The 13,386-nt window shown below is 46.5% G+C and overlaps 1 protein-coding gene across 1 annotated transcript in view; it reads right to left on the bottom strand.

Annotated features, from left to right (window-relative positions):
* Nucleotides 1-794: 794 nt before the first annotated feature.
* Nucleotides 795-13,386, bottom strand: part of HTR3B (5-hydroxytryptamine receptor 3B) — a 33,743-nt gene continuing 21,151 nt past the window's right edge. Inside the window, exons 3-9 of the mRNA XM_062198368.1 lie at nt 12,584-12,628; nt 12,149-12,258; nt 11,041-11,210; nt 10,392-10,549; nt 2,435-2,645; nt 2,133-2,315; nt 795-1,472 (exon numbers count right to left, since the gene is read on the bottom strand). Of these exons, the coding sequence (XP_062054352.1) occupies nt 1,237-1,472; nt 2,133-2,315; nt 2,435-2,645; nt 10,392-10,549; nt 11,041-11,210; nt 12,149-12,258; nt 12,584-12,628 (1,113 nt within the window). The 3' untranslated portion in view covers nt 795-1,236. The remainder of the gene's footprint in view (nt 1,473-2,132; nt 2,316-2,434; nt 2,646-10,391; nt 10,550-11,040; nt 11,211-12,148; nt 12,259-12,583; nt 12,629-13,386) is intronic.

The raw sequence follows: 13,386 nt of genomic DNA, 5'->3' as shown, positions 1-13,386 counted from the left end.
CTTAGGCCGACAGGTGCATGCATAGAGGAAAGACCATGAGAAGCCTCAGCAGGAAGTCAATGGCAGGCAAGCCAAGGAGAGACGTCTCAGGAGAAACCAATCCTGCCAGCACTTTGACTTTGAACTTCCAGCCTCTAGAATGGTGAAAAAAAGTTTGTTTATGCCACTCAATCTAGTATTTTATAATGGCAGCCCTAGATGGTTAGTGCAGGGATAGTGGATTATAAATTCCTTGAACTCAAGGACCATGGTTTGTGTGTATCCCTCATCAATGCCTTACTCAGGGCGTGTGCTCATTGAATGATGTGCTAGACTTGTCTTGGAAGCCTTGGTACCTGGATTTGCTCCAGTATGATGCACTGCTGGGAAGGAGATGGAGGCTGGGTTAATGGGAACTAGAACTTCAGAAGGATCTGGAATGGCAGGGATTTTGTGCTCTAGTTCATACAAGGTTGACTGTGGGGATCAAATCCAGTGAAGACTGATGTGTGACTGATTTAGCAATGCCTAGGACTTAGTCATCACTCAATAAAATTTTGTTGAATAGATGAGCAAGGCAGGATGGAAGATGCAGTGAGCTTACATGTTTTTAAAATATTTGTTTATTTGAAAGGCAAAGTTACAGAGAGAGAGAGAGGGTGGGAGACATAGAGAGATCTTCCATCCACTGATTCACTCCCCTAATGGCCACAAGAGCCAGGGCTAGGTCAGGCTGAAGCCAGGAAGCTGGAACTCCAAGTACCTGGGCTATCTTCCACTGATATCCCAGGCACATTGGCAGATGAATTGGAAATGGAGCAGCCAGGACTTGAACCGGTGCCCATATGGTGTGCTGTTACCGCAAGTGGGCATTTAACCCACTGTGCCATAATGCCAGCCACTACAATTTCTTTCTTTTTTTTTTAAAGCTGTCTACACATACATTTATGCATGTATGTGCCTAGAAGCTTCCTAAAAGTAGTTGCTAGTGGTGGCTACTTTCAGAGCGTGCACTGGGATAAGAAGGAGGGCTGACTTTCTCCTGTGTACTTAGTACTGTCCAGACAGTTTCATCATAAATGCATTGCCTCTGGGTCATTCAGTAGTCCACTGGGCGATATACTTGGACTTAGTGAAAAGCAGTGGGGGGAGGACTTCTAAATCCACCATTCCTTCGCCTTCCATCTTCCCACAAGAACACCTCCAGCCTCCTCTAAGAGCCGTGAGCACAAGGAGGAGACCAGCAAGTTTCAGTCTTCAGAAGCCACTCCACAGCACCCAAAGGGAGCTCAGGGTGATGGTGTAGAGCATCAGCACGGCGAGGTAGCCTCGGAAGAGCAGTCGGTCAAAGCGGTACAGGAGAGCCAGCCACTCAACCTCTTGTTGCTCCACCTGGTCCTGAGTTCGGAGGTAGCTGTTGATGGACTGAAGCTGGAGCCAGACTTCATTCAGGGCCCCTGACTGGGTCTGCTGGTCTCGCCAGGTGGAGGACCCTGCAGGGTAGAGGACGGCACCCTAGGTGAGCCGGGAGTTACTGAGGACCACCTGGAATTTTCCCTTGAAGCAGAGTGATGCATCCAGCAAAACCAGGCACTGGGCTGTTGGAGGTGAGATCTCTCTCCCTACCTGCTTAGGGTAGACTGAAGGGAACCTGGGAGAACATGTCAGAGCTCTATTATGAAAGTTGGGCGTGTGAGGGCTAGATCCATTTAGGAGATTTTCTGGGCTCAGTGTCAGCTGAAGGTGACTCAGCTGCAGCTTTAGGAGCTGAGATTATTCCTGCACCTTTCACATTGAGCAACTAGAACCCTAATATATACAAACTCAGTGTGTGTGTGTGTGCGCATGTGTGTGTGCACACACCAGTCCTCTCCTATTCTGGAATCAATGACTCAATCGAATGGTTGAAACTGGAAAATAAAAGAAGTTAAGAGCAACTGGTCTGACCTTCAAGTGAAAATGAGGCTTTCTGGAAAGTCAGCAGGAGGCAGCCTGTAGCCCCTGGAGAGGTAATATACACCATACTACAGAGGCTAAGAAACAGGTGTGTCAGATTCTTTCACAGACCAACATGGCCCGGAGCCCTTACAATGGGGATTAGTTCTGAGGGTGATAAAGCATGACACAGTAAAGACTAAAAACTTCTCACAAACCTGTTAGCCCAGCGTGCGGGGCCCTGGGATCCATTCCAGGCCCGTCAGCATCAGTAGCCCCTCGAAGGCACAGGAGGGACCGTTCCTGCCCACTGTGCCGCTCATCGTGGAGGAATTTGACCAACAGGATGGACTTAGATAAGCTGAGAACCAAGAAGGCCATGCAAACTGTGAAGAAGGCCCCTGTGAGGAGAACCAGAGCAGAGAAGGCAGAGTCAGCAGCGTCTCTGGTCCCCTCCCTTCCTCCTCCAGTCTGAAACGCAGCATCAGCTCTTTGGCAGGCAGCATCACACAAGGCTCACCAATCAGTGGGGTGCTCCCTGTGCTCCACGGCACCTCGTTCGACATGTTGACCCTGAAGACGGTATAGCCCACCAGCACGCTGGTCTTGAACACAATCCTCGTGCGGCAGTTGGGTGGCAGGTAGAAGCTCCCCAGGTCGACAAGCATCAGGAAGATGCTGGGAATCAGCAGGCTCACGACATAGACCAATGGGCGTCTGCGAATCACCACCTGGCCAGGAACGAGGCATCTGTTAGAAAGACTAATGTCTGGCCAAGTCCATGGCCAGAAATGCTCCATGAAGTCTCAGTACGTTTGCATTATATGAAAATTCTATGTAGTTTATCACAGATACACGTTTGAGGTTATTTTGTGCTTTACCAAATGGATAAAAAAAATCCTTTCAGCTTCTACAGAGCTAATATTAATAATTAGAAGAAGAAAGAGTTAACATTTATTTACCACTTACTGTGAGCCGAGCACTAGACTTTTACATGAAGGCAAGTCAAAATGTTTGTGGGAAATAGAATTAAAAGATAAATTTATTTTGGTAAAAAAAATTTTTTTGAAACCCCTGCATACCAGAGGTCTTCAACATTTAATGAAGAAACTATGCAAACACTTCAAAAAATTTTTGCACCAAAATTAACTTCTCCATTTTTCCACAAACATTTTGAAGTACTCCCATACACTTTGCTTATTCATGTCTCACAACCTTAAGGGTTGGGTATCTCTATTTCCATTTTACAAACAAGGAGACAGAGGTTCAAAGAGGTTGACTTACTTATCCAAACTCACACAGCTGGTGAGAAACTGTTTCAAAACCAAATCTTTCTTCTTAAATCACTTACTATGCAGTCAGTTGGGTTGCTTTCAGTTCAGTTTATCTTACTTGGAATGCCCTTGGTCTCCAGCACTTATATCTATCAGAGTCTGGGCAGGAATGAATAGCACATCCAAACTGGGAGATTTCAGGAGGGTTCAATAAAGGGACTGTTTGCAAAATGTGGGCAGGGTATAGGGAAGCCATAAGAAGAAAGGCTGCCCTGGGACTTTAGGGAATGAGAAACTCCTACCACCCTTAGGCCTAGAGGAGCCAAGGGCTAGGAATGCAGACCAGACTTGAGGAGAGCTGTGCAGAGAGGCAGGAGCAGGGGCTTCCTTTTGGGGGTGTGGCCCGCCTGGTGACACTTCATGAAGGGAAATGGAAAAATAAGTACCCCTTTGTTCACCTCCTTCCCTCCCATCTCCTGCCACTGTTCTTCTCTGTCTCCCCATTTTGACAAACATGACCAGGGATCCCGTCTCTGTAGAGCACAAGCTTAGTCCCCAGAAACAAGTACAGGGGAAAAAAGAGGGCAGGGTCCCTTGGAGTAGACACCAGCTGAAGCTGCCTTGCTTGGCTTGCACTATGGGGACAAACAGAGCTATTCGGGGGTCTCACAAAATTACTACTTATTGTCACTATTTCTTATACCTAGCTTCTCTGGGATGGTGATAGGAAATGTTTTGGAAAAATACACAATCTGTTCTCATTCTTCCTAAAGAGAAGCCAGGGAATGGCAAGGTTGCTTCCCCCATTATCCTATGCACCCTCATCTCATCCCATCCCTATGGTGGTGATACCCACCATAAGGCCAAAATAAGGCCTATTTTATAGTGGGTGTTCAATAAATGTGTTTGGACAAATAAACATTCCAGGCCCTTTGCTAGTGGATTTGGACAACGATAATGTTTGAAATCTCCCATTTTTCCTAACCTGCCAACAAGGGAATGCTTTCTAAGTGTCAGATGGCATGCTAGATGCTTTTATGCATATGATGTGATGTATTTAGTCCTAGATGCAAACCTGTTAGTAGGTCATATCTTTCACTCCGTAAATTTTCAATGATAAAGCTCAGCCCCCATAAGTAAGTTGAGTATGTGGCAGGGCCAGAATGTGTCCCAAGACCCCAAAGTCCCTGCTCTTTTCTACTAAGGCATCGCTGCAACACTCAACCCCACCAGACCTCTGACTCAGTGCATCTCATCTCCATATCCTGCCGTGGAAGGGAATCACAAAGAAGTGAGCCAAGATGACGTGTAGAGGCCAGCGATGGAGCAGAGGTGGTAGGGGCAGTCCAGACATCACCTTGCTGGTGACAGCCGGGGCTCCCTAGCCATCAGCTCTAGGAGGGCATCCCAACTCAGTGGAGCTTAGCAGGCCAGAGCCGCTTGGCGGATTGTAGTCTGGCTGTTGTCTTTCACATTAAGCATAATTGGCTGCAGATATCTAAAACACAGCAACACTCAGTGCTTTGCAATAATTTGGTTAAAACACATTTCTACCAAAGTGCACTCAACAAGAAAAACAACAACAGAATTAACTGTCATCAACCTGCACCTCTCTAGCTCCCACCATCACTGTGACTGAGCCAGCCGTGGTTAGGTGGGCGGAGGGGGAAAGGAATCAGATATCAGGGTCCCTGGAGGGGCTTCTGTTGTGACCCAGCAAGGACTGTTGGTGATCTTTCTTTTTGGGGTTGGCAGGGATGACCAAGCCAGTGGTCTCTGGAGGGTAGAAATGGGATACCCTAGAGACTTCAGGATAGACATCACAGAAAGGGCAAGAAAAGCCCAAGAATCATGCTACGCTGGATGACCAGGAACATGGAAGAGCCCAGTCTTAAGACCAAGGGAACAGAGTTCCAGAGCCTCTCCATCCTAAGGGCCTGTGTGGGCTAGTTTCAGTGGTCCTCGGTGAGCAGTCACCTCGCCACACCTCCATTTCCCTCTTTTTTCTTTTACAAAGCAGCTTATTTTTGCTTTGCTAAACATCTCATGTACAATTGAGATGAACTGTTGTGCTCTTTAAACAAAGTGCCCGTGTGGCTTGCACAAGCCGAGATGATTCGCACACGCAGAGGCTAATGCAGATGCTTGAATGTTAATCTCGGCCAGAAACAAGGTCCGGTGCCCTGGCTGCTCAAGGACCCTGGTTTCTGAGAAGGTGCCCTTTGATGGGAGCACGTGTTTCCCGGGGGGGCGGGGGCAGGGGCGGGGTGCAGGAAGAGCTAAGAGGCTTGGTGGCAGCTGGCTTCATGGGAGTGCGACTTGTGCAGCCACACTCGCCCATACACATGGAAGAGCTCTGCACTTGGCCTTAATGCTCTGCTGGTGCCATGTAGAGATCCTTAATACTTCTGCACAAGTGGCCCAGCGTGCACTAAGTCCCACAAGCTCTGTAGCGGATCCGGTCAGGAGGCTATTCCTCACTGGCTACCTACAGCATCTGAAAGCAGAGGGAAAGGACATCAGTGTAAGGGTAGACAGTTCTGCTGTAGCATAAAGCAAAGAACTCTCCTGTCTCCATTTATGAAAACACTATACAGCTAGTTGGACCCTCCAAAGCCACACCATCCACTCCCCTGCCTTTTACATCTTCCTTTCTAAAGCAGACCAAGTATCTACACTTTTGGGTTTCCTCAGAACAAGGAATACATCTTTAAATTGATTTAGGACCATACTCCCAACTATGGACTAGACTAATTTTGGCCCAGTGTGCCCAAAAGAAACTCTAATTTTACCACAGTTTCCAGAAATGTTTTCATTATCTCATTTGATCTTCAGAGCCCTTTATTTCTTTGTTTAATGGATGTTAATTGAACCCAAACAGGTTGTCAGGCACTCGCCTAAATATTGGACTTAGCACGGTGGATAGGGCAGGGCCCTGCCCTCGCTCCAGCTTCTGGGATCAGCAGCAGTCTCTGGTGGTTGGATATTTCTCCAGCCTGTGGGCAGAGAGCTATTGTGCCCCCGATAGACCTGATTTATATATATGGTTTCAGACTTCTACACCTCCAGAAGTATAAGGAAACATACTTCAGATGTTTTGAGCCCCTTGGTTTGGGATACTGTCTTGTGAAAACAATACAGGTGACTTGCCCAGGAATGCACAGTGGGTGGATAGCAAGTGGAGCTGGAATACACTGTGATAGTAAGTTGTGTGTCAGCATTATGAGGATTAGGCACACAGTTTTTGGAGTCACATTTCCTGGGTTCAAGTACAAGCTCCACCAATCATCCTACAACTTCTACTAAGTTACTGAACAGCTCAGTACCGCAACTCATCCCTCATCCACTTGTGTAGAGATGCAGACTCAGAGCGTCCACCTCACACAGAGGTGAAGATTAAGTGGACAAATGTTTTACGTTGTCCCTGGCACAGAGCAAGTGCTCTCTTTGTGGTGCTACTGGTTATGTCTCCATGGGCAGATTTTGAGGCCCAGGTAAATATCAGGAGTCTTGTTTTATTGATCATTATGTCCTAAGTGTTTACCATTGAGCCTCGTACATGATAAGAGCTCAGAAAATGTTCATGAACTAAAACTGGAGTTGCTTGATAATGCTGCTTTTACCCTAAATGTTGAGGCTGGTGCTTCTGAGGGCTCACTCTCTGCAGATCATGCCAGGCTCCTGCTGGCAGGGAGGTATGTCACCAGCTCAGCGAGACATGGCTCTCTACAACACTGCCCCTAACTACAGCCCATCATTTCTAATGGACTAAAGGAGCTGGTGCCTTTAAATTGCACAGAAAGGGAAGAAAAAGCACTTTAGTTTCAGCCCGTGTTCTCCATTAGACACCCTTCAGGTGTTAGCAATATTATGCCACAATTTCATTATCCATTAAAGCCAGGTAATAATAAGTACACAAAGGTATTTGGAGCCTATTGATGTTAATGAAAGAGATCAATCTAATTCAGAATGTGTGTGTGGAGAGCTCCTTGGAGATGGAATAGGCCCCAAGGTTAGCCTCTAATTGCCTCCTTGATGGTAGACCCCACCAGTACTCAATTTTGCATGACCGTCTTTATGACATAGTTGGAATTTTGACGCCCAGACTCACGCTTCATACAGAAGCCCGTTTTCCTCCCCTCCCCAGCCTCTCCAGACATTCCCAGTCCAGAAAGAATGGGAAAGTTGCTGCCATTGGAGTGAGAGCCTTGTTCTGGAGTGAGAGAGCCTCTCTGATCTGGACTGTGGATTGTGCTGGATTAGCAGAAAGTCCATGATTCCCGTATTACTTGAGTGACCCTGGAAGGATGTCTATAAGTTCTCTCTCTCTCTCCCTCTCCTCTGTGTGTGTGTGTGCGTGCAGGCATACACATGCACACTTAAGTTCTATCAAGTATACAAGGGGCAATCAATGGGTATCTCAACAAAACCACCCTCATCCATAAAACATTGACAGGAAAAGGATAAATGGGGCATCTTTCTCTCCTAAAAGCCCCTTTGCATTTTTCTAGATGTACCCTGTGGGCACGCCAACTCCTGCCCGAATGAGCCTTTTGCTCAGTGGGAGGATAACTGTGGTTAGGCTCAGTTTAGTCCCTACAGCTGTCCTCTCTTTTCCATCCAACAAGAGTTCCTAAATTTTATTCCTACATCCTCCGGCTTCTACCCTCATTGTTGCTGTTTTTTTTTAAACCCTGCCATACAGAAATCGAATGTTCACCCTGCTGTTTCTGGGAGCCGGCACCTCCGATAATGTATTGCAGGAAACCTCCCCTCCCATGGCTGCTGGATCAGGTCCCAGGCTGCACACAGATATCCTTGTAGGGAGAAGTGCCTGTGCTCTGGGCCCCCTGTGGAATGTAGTCCAGCTCCAAAGCGTCAGCAGTGGCCTCCGATAAACAATACGTGTCCCAGAGCCCGCGTCTATGATTGCACATTAGCTGGAACTAACGGCATCTGGAGCTTTTGATTTGGTATAAATGGCAGCAGCGTATGACAGGTCCAGGGCAATGAGGTAGTTAGAGTGGATCATTGCCTCTCCTGCCTGCCCCGCCTGTCCCCAGTCTCCTACTGGGCAGCCTGAACTGGGACTTGGTGGGTCATTGGATTGAGAGGGGATAGCCCTTTCCTGTTAGGACCCTGGCAAGGCTGATGTTGACATGGAACTGGGCGAATTTCACATAGCTGGCCAAGGACGACTGAAGGTCATTTGGATGTCTGGGATATTCAGTTCAAGGTGGGATGTAGAGAATAAAATAAGCCCAAGCACAGAGCACATGGCAGCAATGGGGAGGCACGAGGATGAGAGATGGAGAACTGTGATAGCTACTGAATCTAATTAGGTCTTCGCAAAGCTGAAGAGTTGCTCCCAAGTCTGGCTCCCTGCCCTGCCAACTAAGAGCTGTAACTCTACTCAGGATCTTTTCCCTTCTCTGTTCTGAGGACCAGGGTAGACGCCACCCTGCTAGACAACCCATGTGAGCTCCCAGGGCAAAGGGATCCAGGGAAACTCTCCAAGGGCATGAAATGGAATGAGCCCTGCCTGCCTGCAGCAGCCTCCATGCAAACACTAAGGGGAAGAAAGCCAAGGAACAGGGCCACGGCTCCTAGACCCAGGGACCTCCCTCTCACTAAGCGATCTCCTACCTTTCCCTGTTCATCATAGGAAAGCTTCAGAAGCTGTTCACAAATTGACATTTAGGGTGAACAGTGACATGTAACTGCAAATAATGGCTGCTCTATGGAGAGAGCATGTGAGTGTGTGTGTATGCAAGTGTGTGTCCTGTTTGCCTGCCTGTCTCTTGCCTATTTGTCTTCTCCGTGCAGTATAGGTAATGGTGTGTGCAGAGATCTCCAGAGCGCTTGGTAGGTGACTATGTTCCACCTTGCACGTGCTACTCCCTCGCATTTCCCTTTAATGCTCGCCATTATTCGAGCTGCATTAATAATGTTTGCGGGCTGATATCTTTAAAATTAATGAGGTGTTTACTCTTCGCCAAGAAACTCATTGAAATTTTTTTTTAAAAAAAACCTTTCTTTTTTTCCATCCCTTTCCTTCACTTAAAAAAAAAAAAAAAAAAAGCAGACAAACAAAACGACAATGCTAGCTTTGCTAAAAAACCAAGCAGTATGCTAGGTCAGGACCCAAACCCCATTGCTAGGAGAATGTGAATTGAGATTAGTTACCAGCCAGTGTTATTCATGAGCCAGATTCACACCACAGCTGTGCTGTGTCTAAGAGCTTTGCTAGACCAATGGAGGGACATCTGGGTTCCCAATGACAGCCTATTTCCCTGCCACCCCTTGGCATATCCATTGCAGCCATAGCACCAGTCTAAATTGTCCTCCTTATTCCAAAGACTTGTTTCTAGGGCCTTCATCTGTGTGCTGTCCTGACCTGCCCTCCATCTGGACCTATGACTTGGCATGGGCAATCCACCCCTGTGCCTCTGTCCACCCTGATGGCCACCACTGGCTGACTTTGTGTAGAAAAGCCAAGGGCACTGCTGAATGCTAACAGTGTGCATCCACTTGTTGCCTGCTGCTGACTACGTGTCAGGACAGTTTACCAGGAGAACCTTCTGCCTCTGAAGCAGCAGGCTTCACTGTCCTTTACCCCACGGCACTCCTGCCCGCAGGACAGTTTTCCCGGGAACAACACAGCCAGGACCATTCCCAGGGGTGGGATGGATGGGTTCCCCTCATGTCCTTTCAGGCAGTTGTTCCCTCTGATCCAGAAGCCACCAGCGGTTTCTGAGTCCTGCAGGTGACTATTGGCAAATCCCTTCAGATACTCAAGTGAATAATATGATGATCGTTTCATGCATCTGCATCTGGAATTAATTGATAACTTGCTCAGGACAATAATGCTAATAAGATAATCTCAGTTTGTTGTTTGTGAGTTTGCTTCGGTTTCTTTCTCAGTAGTAATAAGAAGTGACAACAACAGTAAGTGCTGAAAGGTTTAAGGATCCACACAGGAGGGGGTAGTATCTGAACACCACCTGCACCAGCAGGAGCTCAAGGTCTCACACTGGACCTCTGCTCTCTGCAATGCTGGGATGCAGACTGGATGTGCAGAGCCATTGAGCCGGCTGTTCTTGGGTGTTAATGAATGAGAATCTGGAATGGAGCCAGAGATCCTGCAACCCAGCGGAGGAAGCCAGGAACTGCAGAAAAGTAGACAGCAGGGGCAGAACCTACATTGAACTGAATCTGTGCAAAATCTCCAGTACCACTCTGCAGGATGCCGTACATTGAGGACACAGAAAGAAGTTCCCACTCGCTGTCGTTCAAAAATGCATTTTTGTTGTGCTTGATGTCGTCTGTGCTTCTCAGGAAGGCCAGGTCTACATCTTGCACTGGAAACAACAGAAACAACTGACTTCCTCAGGTAGACATTGAGGGCCAACATCGACACACTTGTTCCACTCTCAGTTCAGATCCTTCCTTTTCCTCCCGTCCTCCTCAAGGAGAGTCCTGCTTGCTTTGTTTCCAGTCACATGCACACACACATGCACATGCACACAGTTATGAATTCAGGGTTTGGAGTCTACCCTCCACAGCGCGATGGAGCTTGACAGGTGATAGAGCTTGTCCTGTGATATCTGTGACATTCCCACTGGCACTGGAGGCCTAATACTGGATGCACAAATCAACGACAGCAGTGGGCTGTAACATTGCACTGAACAACAGCAGTACCAAGTACCAGTGAGAAGGTATTTAGATTTTAAATAGCCAGTTATGTGCAAGAATAAAATAGACCTGAGGATGGTGTAATATCACTTGGCCTGTGTGGGCCAACCCAGCAGTCATGTTTTCCAACTAGTGAACTGTATCTCTCATAGTTTACCTGTGTGCAGGATGCTATTGAAGGTCAGGCTGCAGTTCTGGACATCAAATGGAAAGGCGTACGTCTCTAAACTGCATGCAGAGACCACCTGGATGGGCTTGGAGTTCTTAATGGTCCCGGATGAGTTCACATAAACATAGGGAAGGTCAGGAGATCGTTCAACATCCACACTGCATGGAACACAAAGGAACTGCTGTACAGAGAGGACTCTAGCCATCCCCAAACATAGGGCTGATTATGGGATGGCAGTGACCATGACACCCAGGCCTAGCCTAGCACTGCAGAGGCAGAACCACATTTCCCATGAGATGATTCACCCTGACAGAGACAGGCTCAGCAGTACCAGCCTTGTGAGTTGACTCATTTACTACTGTGCCTACATGGACATAATGAGTAGCCTCAAGCATTCATAATCAAATCTGCCTCTTACATGACATCAATTCATGGTATATCTTTCTTGAAGACTCCCAACAATATGCTCCTTTTCAAGAAGCTCCTGGCTCCTGGCTTCGGATTGGCACAGCTCTGGCCGTTGCAGCCATCTGGGGAGTGAACCAGTGGATGGAAGCCCTCTCTCTCTATCTCTGCCTCTCTTTGTAACTCTTTATTTTTTTTCTTTTTTCTTTTCTTTTCTTTTTTTTTTTTTTTTTTTTGACAGCCAGAGTGGACAGAGAGAGAGAGACAGAGAGAAAGGTCTTCCTTTTTGCCGTTGGTTCACCCTCCAATGGCCGCCGTGGCCGGCGCATCTCGCTGATCCAAAGCCAGAAGCCAGGTGCTTCTCCTGGTCTCCCATGCGGGTGCAGGTCCCAAGCACTTGGGCCATCCTCCACTGCCTTCCCGGGCCATAGCAGAGAGCTGGCCTGGAAGGGGGGCAACCAGGATAGAATCCGGTGCCCCAACCGGGACTAGAACCCGGTGTGCCAGCGCCTCAAGGTGGAGGATTAGCCTGTTAAACCACGGCGCCGGCCTGTAACTCTGTCTTTCAAATAAATAAAATAAATCTTTAAAAAAAAGGAAGCCAAAAATGGACAACACTGAAAGCAAGCCGCAACTGGCCTGAATGTTCAAAGCAGTTGAGACCCCAGAGAAATACACCCAGCACACTTACAACTCATTAATGATGATATCAGGGGCCCAGATAGCACTTCGAGGGAGGGAGATCTCACTAATCTCATCAAACATGCTGGAGTTCCAGGATAAAAACTCATCATCCCAGACCTGTTAGGAGTGGCCAGAAAGGATATTTATCAAAATAAGGCAAGGTCAGTTTCACTAAAGAACAGAGATTTGAATTAATAACCCAATTTGTGAGCCCCTTAGTTCTCTCTGTTAGGTGAGAGGACTTCCCATTTAAATCCTAAAGCTGGTAGCCCCAAACAGAAACCATGCCCATACATCTCACACAGAGTCTAATAAATCAGGGCTGCTGACCATCTAAGCAACTAAAATCGCAAAGATAGCATCTATTCCTTAGAATAATTATATTTTACAGCAGATCCAGATCAAGAGTCCAGCATACGTGGAAGGAAACATGATCATTTACCTCACGGTACCACACGCTTGTCTTTAATTTTTGATTCTGTGCATCCTGCAAAACAAAAAGAAAATCCACCCCAAATCTCAGAATATCAATAAATCAAAGGCCGATTCAATAGTCAGACAATTCAGAGAAAGAAAATCAAATCTAACAAGATAATGCTGATTCTAAAAACATCACTCTTCAATACCTGGGTATTCCCAGCTCCCATTTGGTATGCACACCTGTCGCTATATGCTTTACTATATTATTTATGACAAAATGGCACTTTGCCAGCACTTGACATCTTGAATGATTTGCTAATCTCTTTTCTATTCTAATTAGTTGCTCTGCCATTACTCAAGCTAAAAAATGATTGGTAATTTCAGCTGACTCTGAGCTAAAAAGATGAGACCAAGCTTTTATTTGTTATCAAGATATTATTCATAATTTTTCTGTGTGCAACTGGCAGCCATTCCTGTTAAGTTAACCATATTTGGATCTCTATGCTTGTAGAAAAAAACCAAATGGCTTAATGTAAATGAGGTATTATTTTAGATGATATAATAAATGTAATTTTCCATTTCTGCAATGACTCAGTGATTTTTTAAAAGATCTCCAAAAACAGAAACCAAAAAATAACAAAACCTTTCTTAACAGTTTTTTAAATATATAATCCAGTGAAAAACATTCTAGGACTTGTAGATCCACAATGTTCTTGATGAGTCAAAGAAAAGGAATCACACCATATACAGACATTAACTCAAAATGGACCATTAACCCAAAGGTAAACTCTAAAACTATGAAACTCTTAGAAGAAAACATAGAAG

Source organism: Lepus europaeus, chromosome 7, assembly GCF_033115175.1.
Source record: "Lepus europaeus isolate LE1 chromosome 7, mLepTim1.pri, whole genome shotgun sequence".
Lineage (NCBI taxonomy): Eukaryota > Metazoa > Chordata > Mammalia > Lagomorpha > Leporidae > Lepus > Lepus europaeus.
This window is presented reverse-complemented; position numbering and strand designations above follow the sequence as displayed.